At 35.8% G+C, this 22244-nt stretch overlaps 1 protein-coding gene across 4 annotated transcripts in view; it reads right to left on the bottom strand.

Annotated features, from left to right (window-relative positions):
* SMARCA1 (SNF2 related chromatin remodeling ATPase 1) overlaps window positions 1-22244 on the bottom strand; it is a 106751-nt gene that overhangs the window by 45816 nt on the left and 38691 nt on the right. For all 4 annotated transcript variants that reach the window (XM_077144853.1, XM_077144852.1, XM_077144855.1 and 1 more), the window contains exons 14-16: window positions 20754-20886; window positions 20041-20189; window positions 1430-1549 (exon numbers count right to left, since the gene is read on the bottom strand). In XM_077144853.1, coding sequence (XP_077000968.1) covers window positions 1430-1549; window positions 20041-20189; window positions 20754-20886 — 402 coding nt within the window. The remainder of the gene's footprint in view (window positions 1-1429; window positions 1550-20040; window positions 20190-20753; window positions 20887-22244) is intronic.

The following is a 22244-nucleotide window of genomic DNA, read 5'->3' as shown; positions in this document are numbered from 1 at the left end:
CTATTTATAACAAAAAATAAAACAAATATCCAAGAGTCCAACTTGATATAAATAAATAAGTAAACAATTCATTTGGGAAGAAGGAACAGCACCTTCTTACAGAAAAGTTTTAATTAATAGAAGTAGCAGGAATGAGGTAAATACAAACAGCATTATGCAAACATCACAATGACAACCATTAGAGGCAAGCTCCACCAACAGATGATAAAATCAATGGATGAAAGTGTGAGGAATATATTAAGTATCTCCCCCCAAGATATTTATCAATTACAAAGGAAAAAATGGTCACTTCGCACTGAAGAAATGCAGTTTACTGGTAAACATCACCAGTAATAAGACATATTAGTATCATATCCTCTGATGCGATACATTGAGAAAAACACAGCTCCCTTTCTGTGGTCTTCTTGCCAAAAAACCATAATTTCTATGAAACCATAAGAAAACATCAAGCAAACCCAGACTGAGAGACAAACTACAAATTAACTGACCATTTATCTTCAAAAGTCACAAAAGACAAGAAAAGTTTAAGGAACTGTCACAGACTAGAGGAGATTGAGGGGACAGAACAACATGCAATGTGGGATACTGGATTGGATCTTCTGGACAGAAAAAGATATTAAGAGGAAAACTAGCAAAATTTGAATAAGTTCTGTAGCTTACTTGGTAGTACTATTCCAATATTAATTTCCTGAATTTGATCACTGTACCATGATTATATCAGTCATTAACATTAAGGAAAGCAGAGTAAAGGAGCTATGTGAATGCTCTATATATGCAACTTCTCTGTCTTAAGTCATTTCAAAATAATTTAAAATTATAACCTTAATTTCAGTTTAAATAAAGTAAGTAAAACCCCATCTCTTCATGGACCTTAGTTGTCTGTGGAGTATATGATGAGGCACTCTTTTATACTTGAGACCACCTGTAACAAAGTCCTTCTGAAATTTAAGTACCTATACACTAAAAATAACACTATTACTAATATAGTTAATACTAAGTATCAGGCATTGGTCTAATTATTTTATGGGTATTAACTAATTTAATCATCAGAACACCTCTAAGACATAACTATAACAATCTCCATTTGATAGGTGAGAAAACTAAGTACCCAAGGTCACCTTGTGACAGAGCTGGGATTTCAGCTCCAGAGTCCAGGAAGGCAAACACAATCCTATACTGCTTCTCAATATCAAAGAGTAGTAGCAGTGGCAGCAAAAACGAAGATGATGATGATGGTGATAGAAATAATAACAATAATAATAAACCAGCAAAACACATATTAAAGACAGGCCTTGGCGTAAGATCTTTTGACCTATAGCAAATTTCACTCTATAGAAGAGTACTGTAATAGCTAAGTACCAAAGTTATATTATAATTGTTATGAGGAAAAATGCTAATTTGAGGGTCTAATGGTTGAGGATAAAGTTACCTTCTGTTTTTCTCTATAATCTTCTCCTTCAAACTTATACAAACTTTGTTCAGCGTCCATTCTAAAATTTCTTAGCGAAGACTCCCCCATTTTCTGCAAGCGCTCATTCATTTCTGCAGTCTAAAGTGGAATGCATTGAAATTAGAAAACTATCTTAGAATTACTTGTAAAAATCTAGCAATTCTCTACCTTTTTAAAAGTCAGGTTTTGACATGAAATAGCCAGTCTGTTGATTTACAAGGTAAGAATACAAAGTTAACATCAAACTTGAATGTAAATTTAACTTGCCCCAAGCATTTTAAATATGTAAATGCTTCTTCCCAAGAAATCTTACTTAGAATTTCTATAAATCTTTTATCATTGAAAATGTAGCTATAATTTCTACTGCCTTATTTTTTGTAATATTTTTATTTAAGAAAACAAACAATACACTTAGAACCACCAAAAATAGAACTCTTAGTCAGCTTAACCATAGGCATATTTAAATAAAGGATCCAAATAATCACTTTTAAAACCTGTGCTTGCGCAGTAAGTTCATAAATCAATCTAGAATTAAGGCACAAGGAAAAAATCTATAATTCAGATAGTAAAGTTCTTAAATTCTAAATATTAAACACTAACTTAGATACCATTTGACCAGCTATAAAACTGTGAATGTTCTCAAAATATCAAGTACAAAGTTAAATATCTACATTGCTATAGAAACCCACGCTACTGAACATTTATCTGATTTCAGGAAAATATGAAGATATAAAACTTTTACAATTAACATATGAAAATCTTAACCACCTAAAATGGATATCTTAGTTACCTCATCCATAGGCATATTTAAATAAAATATCTAAGTAACCATTGTAAACCCTGTTTGTACCGGATGTTTCATAAACCAATTTAAAATTAAAACAAGAAAAAAATCTATAGCTACAAATAGCAGAGTTTCTTAGATTCTAAATATTAAACACTATCTTAAATACTAATAGATTAACTATCAAAACTGTGTGGGTTCTCAAAATATCAAGTAGAAAATTATTACAAATATCAACTTTGCTATAGTAGTGACCTAGAAACATTTTCAAATTTTTAACTTCAGGAAATTATTTTACCTATTATTACTATGGCTGCCTATAGTTTTCTTTTTTATCATTTTTTGTTGTAAAATATAACATATAAATACAAAGAAAAAAGCAATAATTTTCAAAGCGCACTTCAATAAGCAGCTACAGAATAGGTTCCAGAGTTTGTCATGGACTATCATCTCCTCATCTGAGGTCTATCCTTCTAGCTACTCCAGAACACTGGAGGCTTTACACAGATATGATAATGGAATCATACAGTATCTGTCCTTTTGTGCCTGAATTATTTCACTCAGCAATATGTCCTCAAGGTTCATCCACGTTGTCACATGTTCCGGGACATCATTTTGTCTAAATGCTGCATAATATTCCATCGTATATATATATATACCACATTTTTTTTATTCACGCATCTGTTGATGGACACCTGGATTGTTTCCATCTCTTGGCAATTGTGAATAGTGTCACTATGAACATCACACATCAGTGTGCAAATGTCTATTCATGTCACTGTCCTCAACTCTTCTGCGTATATACTTAGTGGTATTATCAGGTCATAGGGCAACTCAATATTTAGTTTTCTGAGGAATCGCCAAACTGACCTGCACAGCGGCTGAACCATTATACATTCCCACCAGCAGTGAATAAGTGTTTCAATTTCTCCATATCCTCTCCAACATTCATAGTTTCCTGCTTGTTTAATAGTAGCCATTCTTATGGGTGTGAGGTGATATCTCATTGTCATGTAAATTTACATCTCCGTTATAGCCAATGAAGAGGAGCAGCTCTTTGTATGCTTTTTAGCCATCTGTACTTGCTATTCAGAAAAGTGCCTATTCATTTCCTCTGCCCATTTTATAATTGGGTTGTTTGTTCTTTTCTTGCTGAGCTGTATACTTTCTTTATGCACACAGGATATCAAGGTTTTATCCCATATGTGGTTTCCAAATATTTTCTCCTATTAATGTGGCTGCCTCTTCACCTTTTTAACAAAGTCCTTTGAGGCACAGAAGCTCCTGCTCTTAAAGAGTTCCCATTTGTCTATTTTTTCTTTCACAGCTTGTGCTTTAGGTGTAAAGTTTAAGAAGTTACCTACTATTACTGGATCTTGAAGATGTTTCCTTACATTTTCTTTTAGACGTTTTATGGTATTGGCTCTTAAGTCTTTAATCCATTTTGAATTAATTTTTATAGAGTGTAAGGTAGGGGTCTGCTTTCATTCTTGTGGCTATTGAAATCCAGTTCTCCCATGCCCATTTACTGAAAAGGCTATTCTGTCCCAGTTCAGTGGATGTGGGGGCCTTATCGAAGCTCAAATGTCTATAAATTTGGTGGTCAATTTCTATACTCTCGATTCTATTCCACTGGTCAGTCCATCTATCTCTGTGCCAGTACCATGCTGTGTTGACCACTGTAGATTTATAGTAAGCTTTAAAGTCAGGAAGTGATATAGTCCTCCCACTTTGGTCTTCTTTTTAAGGATATCTTTAGCTATTTGGGGTCACTTTCCCTTTCACATAAATTTTATAACTAGCTTTTCCAAGTCTTCAAAGTAGGTTGTTCGGATTTTGATTGGTATTGAATTGCATCTGTAGATCAGTTTGGGTAGAATTGACATCTTAACAACATTCAACCTTCCTATCCATGAGCACGGAATATCTTTCCATCTGTTTAAGTTCTTTTTTTCTTTTAGCAATTTTTTGTAATTTTCTGTGTATAAGTCCTTGATATCCCTGGTTATTTATGCTTATTCCTAAATACCTGAGTCTTCCAGTCACTATTTTGAAAGGAATTTTTTTCGTAATTATTACCTCAGATAGGTCATTGTGTGTATACAGAAACATTACTGATTTTTGTACATTATCTTGTATCCTACTACTTTGCTGAATTTGTTTATTAGCTCAAGTAGCTTTGCTGTAGATTTTTCAAGTTTTTCTAAGTATAGGATCATGTCATCTGCAAATAATGAAAGTTTTACTCCTCCTTTTCCTATACAGATGCCATTTGTCCTTTTGGAGGACAAAATTCTCCAGTGAATCATTACAGCTAGTACTTCTAATACAATAATGAATAACAGTGTTGACAATGGGCATCCTTATCACATTCCCAATCTTAAGGGGAATGCTTTTAATTTCTCACCATTAAGTATGATGCTGGTTATGGGATTTTTATATATGCCCTTTAGGAAAAAGTTTCCTTTGATTCCTAACTTTTGAAGTGTTTTTAACAGGAAAGGATGCTGGATTTTGTTGAATGTTTTTTCAGCATCAATTGATATGATCATGTGATTTTTCCCTTTTGATTTCTTAATGTGCTGTATTACATTGGTTTTCTTATATTGAATCACCCTCGCATTCCTAGTATGAATCCCACTCGGTCATGATGTATAATTCTTTTAATGTGGCATTGGATACAATTTGCTAGTATTTTGTTAAGAATGTTCACATCTCTGTTCATTAAGGAGATTGGTCTATGGTTTTCTTTTCTTGTATCTTCTTTATCCAACTTTGGTATTAGAGTGATGTTAGTATCATAAAATGAATTAGGTAGACTTCCTTTTTCCTCAAAGTTTTGGAAGAATTTAAGCAGGATTGATCCTAGTTCTTTTTGAAATCTTCCAAAAAATTCTCCTGTGAAGCCATCTAATCCTGGGCTTTTCTTATTTTATTTTGTGGGAAGATTTCTGATGACTGACTGAACCTCTACTTGTAATTGGTTTGTTGAGATCTTCTATTTCTTCTCAAGTCTGTATAGGTAAGTCGTGTGTTTCTAGGAATTTTTTCATTTCATCTAAGTTGACTAGTTTGTTGGGATATAATTGTTCATAATATTCTCTTTTTTAAAATTTCTTCATGATCTGTGGTAAGAACACCCTTCTCGTTTCTCATTTTCTTTCATTTGTGTCCTCTCTCTTCTTCATTATTCTATCTAGGGGGGGTTTCAATTTTGTTCATTTTCTCAACAAACCAACTTTTAGTTTTGCTTATTCTTTCTATTGTTTCTACTGTTTTATTGTTCTACAGGTTGTTTATTTCTGTTGTAGTCTTTATTATTTCTATCCTTTTATAGGCACTATGGTCTTTATTATTTCTCTTCTATTATTTGCACTTTGGTCTTTATTATTTCTCTTCTTTTATTTGCTTTGGGGCTAGTTTGCTGACCTTTCAATAAATTCTCCAGGTGAACAGTTAAATCCTCAAGTTTTGCTCGTTCTTGTTTTTGCATTTGTTTTTTTTTTTTACAACTTTTTAAATTGTATAGTACATATGCAAAGCAAAGAAATAAAAAAGCAATAGTTTTCAAAGCACTCTTCAACAAGGAGTTACAGGACAGATCCCAGAGTTTGTCATGGGCTACCACATGATCCTCTCAAATTTTCACTTCCAGCTGCTCCAGAATATAGAAGGCTAGAGGGTTTAAATATTTTTTTTATCATCACAATCGACTGTTCTTCCTTCTTTTTTTGTGAGAACTAACATATATACCAAAAAAGCTATAAATTTCAAAGCACAGCATGACAATTAGTTGTGGAACACACTTCAGACTTGGAAATGGGTTATAATTTCACAATTTTAGGTTTTTACTTCTAGCTGCTCTAAGATACTGGAGATTAAAAGAGATATCAATTTAATGATTCAGGATTAATATTCATTTGTTAAATCCTATCTTCTATGTATAACTCCACCATCACCTCTGACCTTTCCATACCTCTCTTTAGGGTTGTTTGAGTTATGGCAATTCTAAATTTTTGATACTGGAAGGGTCTGTCACTAATATGGGGTACAGAAAAGGAGCTATCTGATGTTTTGGACAGGCTGGACTAGGTTTCAGGACTTATCTCAACCAGGGACACATCTGGAGGCTGTAGATTTCTGGAAAGTTACTCTAGTGCATGGTACCCTTGTGAAATCTTACATATTGCCCTAGGTGTTCTTTGGGATTGGCTGGAAGGGTTCTGGTTGGGGGTTGGCAGGTTATGGTAGGCAATTCTTATGAGAACTAATTCATATTCCTAGTGTGAATCAGGGGGACACATAAGTCTATACAACCCCTTTCAATCTTATTCCTCTTCAATATGGTAATTTACTTCTAGACCCACTACAGAATCACCTTTGCTCCTACCTATTCCCTAATATTGGAGTTCAACCTCATTAGTTAATGGTTTACCCATCTCTAGTTTCTATGTATCTCTAAGTCCCCTATATTTTGTATTATAAGCCTCTGATTATACCTTTATGCCAGTGATAAAAGTGTAATCATACAGTATCTATCCTTTTGTGTCTGGCTAATCTCGCTCAGCGTTACGTCTTCAAGGCTCATCCATCTAGTCATGTGCTTCAGGATGTAATTTTGCTTACTGCTGCATAATATTTCATTGTATGTATATATCACATTTCGTTGATGCACATATTTCATTGTACGTATATATCACATTTTGTTGATCCACTCATCTGTTGATGGGCATTTGGTTTCTTTCCATCTTTTGGTGATTGTGAATAATGCTGCTATGAACATCAGTGTGCAAATGTCTGTTTATGTCATTGCTTTCAGCTCTTCTGGGTATATACTAAGTAGTACTATTGCTGGGTCATAAGGCAACTCAATATTTATTTTCCTAAGGAACTGCTAGTCTTCTGTAGTGGCTGCACCATTATACATTCCCACCAGCAGTGCATAAGTGTCCTAGTTTCTTCACATCCTCTCCAATACTTAGTTTTCTGTTTGTTTAATAGCAGCCATTCTTAAAGGTGTGAGGTGGTATCTCACTGTAGCGTTGATCTGCATTTCCCTTATACTCAAGGAAAATGAGCAACTCTTCATGTCCTTTTGAGCCATCTATATTTACTCTTCAGAAAAAATGCCTATTCATATATTTAGCCCATTTCATAACTGGGTTGTTTGTTCTTTTGTTGCTGAGTTGTAAAATTTCTTTATAAATACAGGAAATCAAACCTTTGTCCGATATATGATTTCCAAATTATTTCTCTCATTGAGTTGGCTGCCTCTTCACCTTTTTTGACAAAGCCTTTTGAGGTACAGAAGCATTTGATTTTGAGGAGTTTCCATTTATTTATTTTTTCTTTTGTTGCTTGGCTTTGGATGTAAAGTTTAGGAAACTACCTCCTATTACTAAGTCTTGAAGATGTTTCCCTACATTTTCTTTTAGCTTTCTTTTAAGTTTTATGGTGCTAGTTCTTATATTTAGGTGTTTGATCCACTTTTGAGTTAATTTTTGTATAGGGTGTAGGACAGAAGTCCTCTTTCATTCTCTTGGCCATTGATATCCAGTTCTTCCATGCCCAATTATTGAAAAGACTATTTTGTCCCAGTTCAGAGGATTTGGGGATCTTGTCAAACATCAGTTGACCATAGATTTGGTGGTCTACTTCCGCACTCTCAATTCAATTCCATTGGTCAATGCTTCTATCTTCACGCCAGTACCATGCTGTTTTGACCACTGTGGCTTTATGATAGTTTTTAAAGTCAGGGAGTGTTAATCCTCCCACTTCGTTCTTCTTTTTTAGGATGCTTTTGGATATCTGGGGTCTCTTTCCCTTCCAGATGAATTTGGCAGTTAGCTTTTCCAAATCTTCAAAGGAGGTTGTTCGAATTTTGATTGGTACTATGTGGAATGTGTAGATCAATTTGTCAAGAATTGACATCTTAACTATATTTAGCCTTCCTATACATGAGCAGGGAATGTCTTTATACCTATTTAGATCTCTTTTGATTTCTTTTAGCACTGTTAAGTAGTTTTCTGTGTACAAGTCCTTCATATCCTTAGTTAAGTTCATTTGTAAATATTTGATTCTCTTAGTTACCATTTTGAATGGAATTTCTTCCTTGACTGACTTCTCAGCTAGGTCATTGCTGGCATATGAAAATGTTTCTGATTTTTGCACATTAATTTTATATCCCGCCACCTTGCTGAATTTGTTTATTAGTTCAAGTAACTTTGCTGTACATTTCTCAGGACCTTCCAAGTGTAGTATCATATCATCTGCAAATAATGAGAATTTTGCTTCTTCCTTCCCAATGTGGATTCTTTTTATTACTTTGCCCTGCCTGCCTGCTCTAGCAAGAACTTCTAGCACGATGTTGAACAGTGGTGACAGTGGGCATCTTTGTCTTGTACGTGATCTTAGGGGGAAGGCTTTCAGTCCCTCTCCATTGAGTACGATGCTGGCTATCGATTTTTCATATATTCCCTTTATCATATTGAGGTAGTTACCTTTCATTCCTATCTTTTGGAGTGTTTTTATCAGAAAAGGATGCTGAATTTTGTCTAATGCTTTTTCAGCATCAATTGAGATAATTATGTGACTTTTCCCTTTCGATTTCTCAATGTGCTGTATTACATTAATTGATTTTCTTGTGTTGAACTATCCTTATATTCCTGATGTAAATCCCACTTGGTCATGGTGTATATTTCTTTTAATGTGCTGTTGGATTGATTTGCTAATATTATTGGGAATGTTATTGGGAATTTTTGCATCTATGTTCATTAGGGTGATTGGCCTGTAATTTTCCTTTCTTATAACATCTTTACCCAGTTTAGGTATTAAAATGATATTAGCTTCATAAAATGAGTTAAGTAGAGTTCCTTTTTCCTCAATTTTCTGGAAAAGTTTGAGAAGGATTGGTGTTAGTTCTTTTTGGAATGTTTGCTAAAATTCCCCTGTGAAGCCATCTGGCCCTGGGCTTTTCTTGTAGGAAGATTTTTGATGACTGATTCAATGTCTTTACTTGTGATTGGTTTGTTTAGATCTATTTCTTCCTGAGTCAGTGTAGCTTGTTTGGGTGTCTCTAGGAATTTGTCCATTTCATCTAAGTTGTCTAGTTTGTTGGTGTATAGTTGTTCATAGTATCCTCTTATGATTTCCTTTATTTCTTCAGTGTCTATGGTAATGCACCACTCCTCATTTCTGATTTTGTTTATTTACATCCTCTTTTTTTCCTTGTCAGTCTTGGTAGTGGCTCATCAATCTTATTGATTTTCTCAAAGAACCAAGTTTTCATTTTATTGATTCTTCCTATTGTTCTTGCGTTCTCCCCTCCATTTATCTCCATGTTAATCTTTGTTATTTCTCTTCTCCTATTTGCTTTGGGGTTAGTCTGCTGCACTTTCTCAAGTTCCTCCAGGTTTGCTGATAAGTCCTCGATTTTTGCTTTTTCTTGTTTTCTAATATAGGCATTTAGGGCAGTAAATTTCCCTCTCAGCGCAGCCTTTGCCACATCCCATAACTTCTGATAAGCTATATTCTCATTTTCATTCTTTTCCAGATAGCTACTGATTTCTCTAGCAATTTCTTCTTTGACCCACTGATTAGAGTGTGTTATTTAATCTCCATATATTTCTGAATGCTCTTGCTCTTTGGTGGTTATTAAAATCCAGCTTCAACTCATTGTGATCAGAGAAAGTGCTGTGTATCATTTCAAAACTTTTTTATTTATAAAGACCTGTTTTGTGCCCCAGCATATGATGTATCCTTGAAAACGTTCCATGAGCACTAGAGAAGAATGTATATAACCTTGTGCCTTAGTACAATGACCTATATATGTCTGTTAGGTCTAATTCATTTATCAAGTTATTTAACTTCTCTGTTTCCTTACTGATCTTTTCTCTGGTTGTGCTCTCTATAGAGGAGAGTGCTGTATTGAAGTCTCCTACTATTATTGTTGAAACATCTATTGCTCTCTTCAATTTTGCCAATGTCTTATCTCATGTACTGTGGAGCTCCTTGACTGGGGGCATAAACATATATGATTGTTATATCTTTTTGGTGAATTGATCCTTTAATTAGTATATAGTGTCCTTCTCTGTTTCTTATGATGTTTTGATATTTAAAGTCTATTTTGTCTGATATTAGTGCAGCTACTCTTACTTTGTTTTGGTTATACTTGCATGGAAAATATTTTTCCATCCTTTCACTTTCAAAATATTTGTATCCTTGTGTCTAAAATGAGTCTCTTGTAAGCAGTGTATAGCTGGATTATGTTTCTTAATCCAGTCTGCCAATCGGTATCTTTTAATTGGTAAATTTAGTCCATTAACATTCAAAGTTATTACTGAAAAAGCATTTCTTGATTCCACCATCTTATCTTTTTTATTTTGTCAGAGCTATATATTCTTTTCCCTCTTTCTCTTTGTATTCTTTAAATTACCCTTAGTGATGCTCTTCAATTCTGTGCGTTCCTCCAGACCTCCATCTCCTGTCTTTTTTTTTCAACTGGCAGAACTCCTTTTAGTATCTCTTGTAGGGCCGGTCTCTTGTTGACAAATTCTTTCAGGACTTCTTTGCCTGTGAAAGCTTTAATCTCTCCCTCAATTTTGAAGGACAATTTGGCTGGACATAGAATTCTTCACTGGAAGTCTTTCTCTTTCAGGATCGTGAATATATCATACCACTGCTTCCTCACCTCCAGGGCACTAGTTGAGTAGTCTGAACTCTGTCTTATTTGATTTCCATTCTATGTAGTAGATTGTTTTTCTCTTGCCGCTTTCAGGATTTTCTGCTTCTTTTCAACATTTGACAAACTGATTAGTATGTGCCTTGTGGAGGGCCTATTTTGATTTATTCTGTTTGGAGTCTTTGGGCTTCTTTGACTTGCATATTTATGTCCTTTACGAGGGTTGGAAAGTTTTCCCCCATTATATCCTCAACTACTCTTCCTAGTCCTTTACTCCTCTCTTCTCCTTCTGGGACACAAATGATTCTTATATTTGCATGCCTTGTTTTGTCTATCATTTCCCTGGGTTCTCATTCAATTTTTTCCATCTTTTTTCCCATCTGCAGTTTTGAGTCTTCGAAGTCAATTATCCTATCCTCTATATCACTTATTCTTTCTTCTATCTCTTCAAATCTGGTGTTGTGTGCCTCTAGTATTTTTTTTTAATTTGGTCAATAGTCCTTAATCTTTGTGACATCCGCTATTTTTCTACTTATTCTTTCAAATTCCTTTTTATGCTCTTCTACTGTCTTCTTGATTTCCTTTATGTCATTTGCTATCCCACTTATATCCCACTTATTTTATTTAAGTAGAGTTATATGCACATCTTTGATTAGTTTTTCCAGCATCTGTGTCTCCACTGGTGTTTTAATTTGGTCATTAGGCAGGGCTATATCTGTCTGCATCGTGATGTGCTTAGTAATCTTCTGCTATCTTCGTGGCATGTAAATATCGTGATTGATTTACTTTGGGAGTTGATTTATTTCAGTAGTCTAAGGCCTTATGTGTTCAGAATGGTTGTACAGCAGGGAGCAGGGCACAGGCTGGGCACTCAGTGCAGTGATTTCTTTCAGGGCAGGTATAGGCACAGGTTGGGGGATGTTATGCTGATGTGTGTGAACATGGGTGCCCAGCAGCCAGGGAGGATGTAGCTGTGTAGGTGCACTGGTCTGGAGTGCATAACCCTGGTGTGCACTGGTCTAAGACACAGGAACCTTTGTGCACATGCATGGAGCTATGGGAGCAGGTCAGCATTGTGCCTTCTTGGATTGGGGACAGATGTGACCTGGCAACGCAGGTCAGCTCTTTCTCAGAGCTGGGAAGTGTGGCTTGTTCTTTTTTTAATACAGATATTTAGGGCAATAAATTTCCCTCTCAGCACTGCCTCTGCCACATTATGTAAGTTTTTTTTTTAATTTTTTTATTAATTTAAAAAAATTACAGAAAGAAACACAAACATTCCCAATATGTGATCATTCCATTCTACATATATAATCAGTAATTCACAATATCATCACATAGCTGCAGATTCATCCTACTGATCATTTCTTAGAACATTTGCATCAATTCAGAAAAAGAAACAAAAAGACAACAGAAAAAAATAAAATGAAAACAGAAAAACAAAAACATACACACCATACCCCTTACTCCTCCCTTTCATTGATCACTAGCATTTCAAACTAAATTCATTTTAATATTTCTTCCCCCATTATTTGTTTTTATTCCAAAAGTTCGACTCATTTGTTGACAAGGTAGATAAAAGGAGCATAAAACAAGGTTTTCACAATCACACAGTCACACTGTGAAAGCTACTAGAACACAGCTCTACATTTTCAGGAAGTTCCCTCCAGCCTCTCCATTTCCTCTTAGATAACAAGATGATATCTACTTAATGCATAAGAATAACCTCCAGGATAACCTCTGGACTCTGTTTGGAATCTCTCAGCCATTGACACTTTGTCTCATTTCACTCTTTCCCCTTTTGGTTGAGAGGATTTTCTCAATCCCTTGATGCTGGGTCTCAGCTCATTCTAGGGTTTTTCTCAATCTCTTGAGGCTGAGTCTGAGTTCATTCTCGGATTTCTGTCCCACATTGCCAGGAAGGTCCACACCCCTGGGAGTCATTTCCCACGCAGACAGGGAAAGGGTGATGAGTTTGCTTGTTGTGTTGGCTGGAGAGAGAGGCCACATCTGAGCAACAAAAGAGGTTCTCTTGGGGGTGACACTTAGGCCTAATTTTAAGTAGGCTTGACCTATCCTTTGTGGGGTCAAGTTTCATATGAAAAAACCTCAAGACTGGGGGCTCAGCCTATAGATCTGGTTGTCCACACTACTTGTGAGGATATCAAGAATCAACTTGGGGAATTCTCCCCGTGCGCACCATTCCCCAAAGGGCACTTTGCAAATACTTTTCTGCTCACTGATCAAATCACTCTGGGATTCATCGGGGCATCACTCTGGACAAACCAACAAAATCTCATGTCCTACCCAAGGTTCCATGTACTCATGTTGTTCAACCAATCTATCTACGTAAGTTATATTAGGAAATGCACTAGTTAAAATATAAATTTTGTACCAAATAAACATTTTTTGCTTTAGTCTCACATATAAGTTGAAATTTTAAAATATTAATTACCATCTATTTTCAGCACCCCGCAGTAATGACATTCCTTTGTTCTTCCTCATACAAAAACATTTTTTAAATTTAGACATTTAGTCACTATCATTATATACTCTAGAAAATCCTAGATTATACCATCTCAATCTTTGTCATCTATCTTTCTTTCTGATTTCATTTGTGCCCCCAGACCTCCTCCCTCTATCATTCTCACATGCAGCTTCATTCAGTGTTTTAACATATTTGTATTACAGTTAGGTAGCATTGTGCTGTCCATTTATGAGTTCTTACATTCAGTCCTATTGCACAATCTGTATCCCTTCAGCTCCAATTACCCAATATCTTACCCTATTTCTATCTCCTGATGGTCTCTGTTACCAACGAAATTCTCCAAGTTTATTCACTAATGTCAGTTCATATCAGTGAGACCATACAGTATTTGTCCTTTTGTTTCTGGCTAACCTCACTCAGCATAATGTCCTTAGGGTCCATCCATGTTGTTACATACTTCATAACTGTATTCTGTCTTACAGCTGCATAATATTCCATCGTATGTATATACCACAGTTGGTTTAGCCACCCGTCTGTTGATGGACATTTTGGCTGTTTCCATCTCTTGGTAATTGTAAATAAGGCTGCTATAAACACTGGTGTGCAAATGTCCGTTTGTGTCCTTGCCCTCATGTCCTTTGAGCAGAGAGAGCCTATAGATGGGTCTCATTTCCTAATCCATTCTGGCAGTCCATGTCCCCCCATTAGGAAGCTTAATCCATCAACATCAGTGTTATTACTGCCTGGCTTTTTGCCTTTTGGCTTTTATATGTCCTTCAAATTTTCCTTCTTTTTACCTTTACTCATGGTCTTCCTTTCTACACTCTTCTCCACACCTCTCTCTTCTGCCTTCATATCTGTCTCTAGTGTTCCCTTTAGTATTTCTTGCAGAGCTGGTCTCTTGGTCACAAATTCTCTCAGTGATTTTTTTGTCTGAAAATGTTTTAATTTCTCCCTCATTTTCGAAGGACAGTTTTGCTGGATATAGAATTCTTGGTTGGCAGTTTTTTTTGTTTGTTTGTTTGTTTGTTTTTTTAACATGGGCAGGCACCGGGAATCGAACCCATGTCCTCTGGCATGGCAGGCAAGCAGTCTTGCCTGCTGAGCCACTGTGGCCCGCCCAAAGCAATTGAGTTTTTTTGCTTGTTTGTTTATTTTTTTTGTTTGTTTTAATTTTTTTTTTTACATGGGCAGGCACCGGGAATTGAACCCGGGTCCTCTGGCATGGCAGGCAAGCATCCTTGCCTGCTGAGCCATCGTGGCCCGTTTTTCTTTTTTAATGATTTAAATATATCATCCCACTGTCTTCTTGCCTCCATGGTTTCTGTTGAGAAATCTACACATAGTCTTATTGGGCTTCCCTTGTATGTGATGGATTGCTTTTCTCTTGCTGCTTTCAAGATTCTCTCCTTCTCTTTGACCTCTGACATTCTGATTAGTAAATGTCTTGGAGTTCATCTATTTGGATCTATTGTCTTTGGAGTACGCTGCACTTCTTGGATCTGAAATTTTAAGTCCTTCATAAGAGTTGGGAAATTTTCAGTGATAATTTCCTCCATTAGTTTTTCTCCTCCTTTTCCCTTCTCTTCTCCTTCTTCTCACAAATATATACAACACGTATATTCACGCGCTTCATATTGTCCTTCAATTCTCAGAATCCCTGCTTATATTTTTCCATTTTTTTCCCTATATTTTTTTTCTTGCCAGATTTCAGATGTTCCATCCTCCAGTTCAGAAATCCTATGTTCTGTCTCTCAAAATCTACAATTGTAGGTTTCCATTGTTTTTTTAATCTCTTCTACCTTGCCTTTCATTCCCATAAAGTTCTGTGATTTGTTTTTTCAGACTTTCGATTTCTTCTTTTTGTTCATTCCTTGCCTTCTTTATATCCTCCCTCAATTCAATGGTTTTTGATGAGGTTTTCCATGTCTGTTCGTATATTCTGAATTAAATGTTTCAGCTCCTGTATCTCATTTGAATTGTGGGTTTGTTCCTTTGACTGGGCCATATCTTCAATTTTCCTAGTGTGATTTGTTATTTTTTGCTGGCATCTAGGCATTTAATTACCTTAATTAGTTTATTCTGGAGATTGCTTTCACTTCTTTTACCTAGGGTTTTCTTGCTGGATGAATTTGTTCTCTCTCTGTTCTTTGACATTCAGTTCAGCTTTTTCTGGACCTCTAGCTTAGGTTTTGTTTAACATAGGAGAATTTTTCAGTTCTTGTTTTCTTGTTTCTTGCCCTGCTTGTATGGTGCCTTTCCCACCCACCCTGAGGAGGGTCTACATAGGTATTATACACCCCAGCTGGATTTTTCCAGACCAAACTGGTCTCCTACGAGGAGCAAAGATTCATCTGCATCGGTTTTCCCCAAGGGTGAGACCCAGCAGGTTGACAGACTTTCCTGTGAAGTCTCTGGGCTCTGTTTTTCTTATCCTGCCCAGTATGTGGTGCTTGTCTGCCTGCAGGTCCCACCAGCATAAGACGATGCAGTATCTTTAACTTTGGTTGGGGGCGTGATAGAGACAGAGGAGAGGTTGTAGGCTGGTTTTAATGGCTTCAAATTTCCAAGCCCTGGTGTCTGAATTCCTTGAGAGAGGGATTCCACCTGAGTTGGGCTTCACCCCTCCCCTGGGGAAGGCACAGGTTCCAGACAAGCCCTCAAAATGAGTTTGTTTCTACCTATGCCTGAGGCAGTTGCAGCCTGAGGAGCCCTGCCACTGTATCCAAAGGCAGTCAAGCCTTTGCAGAAACACAGCCACAAAAACCTCTGTTTCCTTCTCTTTTTTTCCTTTTTCCATCAGCCCTGCCCCCTTGGCACCGGGGCAAAAATGAGCGACCTCTACTTTGACCAGGTTCACCTGAGCTGGGGGCCAATTTTTAGTAGTCAGAATTTGTTAATTAATGCCACAATTGGCATTTGGTTGGGCTCAGCCCCCGCTGCTGTTAAATTCTCTTTCCTTTCCCCTCTGGGAAGCAGCCTGTGGGGGAGGGGTACCATCTGCCATGGCTTGGGGAACTCGCGTTTCTGGGGGGGGCTCGCAGCTGGTCCAGACTGGGGTATGCTGTGTGTCTGGTCACTGACGTGGCACGAGGAGCTGTTCTCTACTGTTTCTGGTTATTTACTAGTTGTTCTGGAGGACGAACTAAAAGGCGCACATTGCTAAGCCGCCATCTTGGCCCAGAAGTACCTCATTATGTAAGTTTTGATATGTTGTATTTTCATTATCATTTGTCTCCAGATATTTACCAATTTCTCTAAGCAATTTCTTCCCTGAGCCATTGATTATTGAAGAGTGTGTCGTTTAATCTCCATATATTTGTGAAAGCTTTGAATCTCTGGTGATTATTAATTTCCCTCTTTATTCTGTTGTGATCAGTAAAGTGCTCTGGATAATTTCAATCTTATTAAATTCATAAAGATTCAGTTTGTGTCCCAGCATATGATCTACCCTGGAGAACATTCCATGTGTGCTAGAGAAGAATGTTTATCCTGGTGTTTTGGGGTGTTTTGGGGTATAATGATCTATATATGTCTATTAGATATAATTAATTTATCCCGTTACTTAGGTTCTCTATTTTCTTGTTGACCTTCTGCGTGATTGTTCTATCTATAGTGGGGAATGGTGTATTGAACCCCCCACTATCACTGTTGGTATGTCTAAAGCTCCCTTCAGTGTTCCCAATATGTGTGTCATGTACTTTGGAGCTCCTTGATTGGGAGCATACACATTTATGACTGTTATTTCTTCTTGGTGAATTGTCCCTTTTATTAATATGTAGTGTTTTGTCTCTTATGATGTCTTCACATTTAAAGTCTATTTTGTCTGATATTACTACAGCTACCCCTGCTTTATTTTGCTCATAGCTTTAATGGAACATCTTTTTCCATCCTTTCACTTTCAATCTGTATCCTTGAGTCTAAGATGTGTCTCTTGTAAACAGTACATAGATGGGTTATATTTTTTATTCCTTCTGTCAGTCTGTATCTTTTAATTGATGAGTTTAATCCATTAACATTCAAAGTAATTACTGTAAAAGGGGTTCTTGACTCTACTATCTTGTATTTTAGTTTTTATTTATCAGATCTATATATTATTTTCCTTCTCTTTTTTCCTTTAAATTGCCATTATTCATATTCTTCAATTCTGTGCCTTCTTCCAGGCCTCCCTCTCCTTTTCTTAACAGCTGACAGGGTTCCCTTTACTATTTCTTGTAGGGCTGGTCTCTTGTTGACTAGTTCTCTCAATCTTTCTTTGTCTTTGAAGATTTTAATCTCTCTCTCAATTCTGAAGGATAACAGCTGGATAAAGAATTTTTGGTTGAAAGCCTTTCTCGTTCAGGATCTTAAATATATTATACAACTGTCTTCTTGCTTCCATGGTTCCTGTTGAGTAGTCTAAAGTCAGTCTTGTGTGTTTTCCGTTGGATGTAGTAGTTTACTTTTCTCATGCTGCTTTCAGGACTTTCTGTTCATCTTCAACATCTTACAATCTGATCAGTACATGTCTTGGAGTAGGCCTGTTCAGGGTTATTGTATTTGGAATTTGCTGGGCCTCTTTTACTTGCATGTTCATGTCTTTTGTAAGAGTTGGGAAGTTTTCCCCAATTATATCTTCAACTAACTTTCCCAACCTTTTACTCTTCTCTTCTTCTGGGACACCAATGATTCTTATATTTGAGTGCCTCTTGTTATCTATCATTTCCTTAAAATCCAGTTGCATTTTTCAATCCTTCTTGCCATTTGATCTTTTGTGCACTCTAGTGCAATTGTTCTATCTTCTAGCACACTTTTTCTTCTTTCTGTGTCTTCGAATCTGCTATCATATGTCTTCAGTATATTTTTTATCTGGTCTACTGTACCTTTCATTTCTGTGAGATCTGCCATTTTTCTATTTAACCTCCTAAATTCTTCTTTATGCTCTTCTAGTGTCTTCCTGATATCCTTTATTTCTTTGTAAATATCCTTGAGTAGTTGTTTCATAATTTGTGTCCCTCCTGGAATTTTGATTTGGTTATTTGGCTGGGCCATTTCAGCTTGACTCTTCATGTGCTTTGTGATTTTCTGTTGTGTTCAGGGCATTTAATTATCTTGACATGGTTATTTTGTACGTTTGTTTCCTTCACTCTTCTAAAATTTTGTATTTACTTGGTTATTGCTGAATGTTTCCCTTTGCACTCTGCCAGTTATTCTCGGTCCAATCTAGATCCAGATCTCATGTAGGAGATACAATTCAACTTAAGGGTCTATTAGAAGCTAGGCTGGGGTACAGGAATAGTTCAGTAGCATAATGGCTGCCCACCACGTGAGAGTCCCAGCCTTGACACCTACCACCCCTGGGACTGCAATCCCTTTCATTTTCTCCCCATCCCCTGTCTTGTTTCACACTCCATTCTGTTCTGCCATCTTCCCAGATGATGCCTAATTTTTAATGGGATAAATATCCAATGCTAAAATAAATGCAAATCTGGATTAAAACAATGCATTTTGCATACCGATAGGAAACATTCTAACACAAGATTGCCCACATTTTAGGATACAGCCTCAGAAATAAAAATCTTCTGAGAAATAAATTCAACCAATTTACAGGAAATATAGTGAATAAATGAACTTAGTATAATATACCATGGGGATGGGATCATCAAAGTTCAGATTCTGGGAAACCCTAAACACAAACAATTCCATTTTTTCACTAAATAAATCATAAAGGAAAGAATACATAATTTAGAGTAGGAACATCAGAATAAAAAAGATTTAGATAAAATCTTTCTAGATATATCAATCAACTGCAATCTGTGGACCTTATTTGCATCCTGATTCATAAAACAAGTAAACTGTAAAAAAAAAAAGTGGTTAACTATGAGACAATAAGAGATTTAACTATTAATTGGATATTTGTTATTAAAGAATTATTGTTTTTTTCATGTATGACAATGCTATAGTGATTATGTTTTTTTAAAAAGAATCTTTGTATTTTAAAGACAGTGAAATATTTACAGCAGAAATGCTGTGTCTGAGATTTGCTTCAAATAATCCAGCAAGCGGGGAAATGAAACGGAGATATGAGGGAGCAGGAATGGTTGATGGCTGTTGGAACTGGGTAATGAGTACACAGGGTTCATTATGCTATTCTATCTACTTTTGCCTATGTCTGAAATTGTCCAGATAAATTTTTTTAAAAATAGGTGAACTCAACAAAAAAAAATCACAAAATTCTGAACTGCTTATTATGCTTAGACTTTAATATTTCATGCAATATCCACAAAAGTTTTCAGCAAACACAATGTATAATAGACAATTTCTAATCCAGTGCAAAAATGTCATAAAAATTCAATCCTGATACATGTTATTAACACAATGATTATTTATTTGGCTTTTAAGTACAGTGAATACCAACAATATTTTCAATAAGCATGACATTATAAGGTCACTCAGTTTTAAATTCCTGGTTCTTAGTCTTTCTCACTAAAAAGTAAGCCAAGAAGCCTAAACCACCCCTGAAAATAAATCCACAAATTCTTAGAGAAAAGATGAGTCACTTGAAATTGTAGCTCAATACATTGCCATAATTATAAGTATCTAAAGTATGTTGATTTTAAAGCACTTCATCATCAAAGCAAAATGTCATTTTCACTAACCTTCTTTTGTCCTCTTTCCAGAAGAACTGTAATATCTTCATCTGTTAGCTCGCTTTCTTTAGAAGCAAAAACATGAGTGGCTCCATGGCGTATCATTTGTAACATTTCCTCTTTTGCCAGTTTGTTAGACTGCTGGTCAATGAGTCTTCCTAATGATAAAAATAAAAATCATACACATATTCAGTTATTACAAAGAAAGCATAGCACAGTAGTTCTAATCAGACACTACTACAGTTTAAGTAAAACTTTATAGAACACAAAATTAGTGAGCTTTAAAGTTATTCTTTTATGAACAGCCCCACAAATTTCACTTCTACCATAATTTCTAGTTCAATATTAATTTCCATCTGTAAAATTCAGTTAAAACCCTGAAGGACAGAATATTTTTCAGATCAAATTCCTATGTATGGAAAGGCACCATCTAATACACATTTACTTTTTTTAACTAGCTATTTTATCTGCTAAATAACATCGGGTACTTCAAAAAACATGCCACTGACATATGCTAGTGATGTTCAAATATTTGCTCCATATACTGAATGTAAGAGTTTAAATTAGAAAACTTTAAATAATTAGCATATTTTTCAAAATGGACCTTTCTCTCTTACTAAATTAGCAATTTTTGATCAACCTTTATTAACAATAACCCCCTGTGAAGAAAACTGCCTGCCTTTTTGTAAAAGCCATCTGATTAAGTTTATACACGTAGATACCTTGTTGTATAACAATTGAGTCAAGTCTCAGTTTTATCTCAGCTCTTTCTACAATCCTTTCTTCAACAGTGTTGTCAGTGATGAGACGGAACACATGTACTGGCTTCTTCTGACCAATACGATGTGCTCGATCCTAGTAGAAATAATCCTAATATAAGATATTTGATATTCTAGATACCATTTATAGTATAGCCATCATATGCTATAAAACTCTTAACATTAGTTCTTTATCTCTCTAGACCTGCCACTTTAGAAAGGAGGGTGATGAATATTAGGAATACCTAGTGATCCCTGGGAACAAAGACATCTCAAATACTGTACAGTACCCTTAATGATAAACTCCCTTATAGCAAAGCCCCTTTAAGATTAGGACAGGAGGCACCTCCTGGATTAAGTTACTACATAACTTTAAGCCACTAAAGACAAATTTCTCCCAAACTAGCAAGGAGTTTTTTGAGAGGGACAAAGTGGCTAGCAGGGGTTACTATGACAGCAAAAGTCTGCTTTATCTCATTATCAAGCAGATCTTGAGGCAATTCAGAGATGTAGTAAAGGGACCTAAAGTTAATGGACTATTAATATCTTTAACATATAGTGGTCTAGAATCGTTTCTATAGCTTACAGTTGGTAAAGGTGACTGGTACAACTTCTAATAATAGAAAATACCCAGGAGGAGTGTTTTTAAAACACGGAAGCTGCTAGAGCAAATAGGTGAGGGGAGGAGAGAAGGAGAGAGAACAAATCAAAGAAATAAGGTTCAAAACAGGCCTTGTACTAAATATAAAAATAGAAGAAACCAGTGAAAAAGCTTCAACACAGCATGTAAAAAGTAAATATAACACCTTACATATATTTGAAATTTCAAACTCAAGCCAGTAAATCCTGGAACATCAGCTGTACTGTAATACTTTTAAGGAAATGAATTATCATCAATAGGTTTTCCAGTTCAGCAACACTGTAACTTACTGGGGTTGACTCCTATTTAGTCATATAAAACAGGTAGTTCAATACCATGCTGAAGTAATAATTATCATGCATGATAACTGTAAACATGTCCCAGTGGTCAATCTTTTTCATTTCTCAGTTGTAAAAGAAAAGAAGCATTTCTAAATTATGCCTCACTGGAATACGACTTTTCACTCCTTCCATAATGACTGTCAATTGCCCCATTATTTCTTGGCTTTTGAATATATAGCTATTTTTCTTTTTACTTCTGAAATTATATGCCTTTATCTTAAAATATTAGTCACAGTTGGAAAAGTTATAGTTCTAATTCAAGAAATGATATCAAAATGTCAAAGGGGAAAATGTAGAGAAATATCTTATAAATCTTACAATAGGAGGCAGTTTCCTAGCTCTTATACCCAGAGCATGAGCACTGAAGAAAGAAAGAAATGGGAACTCCTCAAAATTAAACACTTTTGTGCATCAAAGAACTTTGTCAAGAAAGTAAAAAGACAGCCTACACAATGGGAGACAATATTTGGAAAT

This window comes from Tamandua tetradactyla, chromosome X (genome assembly GCF_023851605.1).
Source record: "Tamandua tetradactyla isolate mTamTet1 chromosome X, mTamTet1.pri, whole genome shotgun sequence".
NCBI lineage: Eukaryota > Metazoa > Chordata > Mammalia > Pilosa > Myrmecophagidae > Tamandua > Tamandua tetradactyla.
The sequence above is the reverse complement of the archived record's forward strand: the minus strand, read 5'-3'. Positions and strand labels throughout refer to the sequence as shown.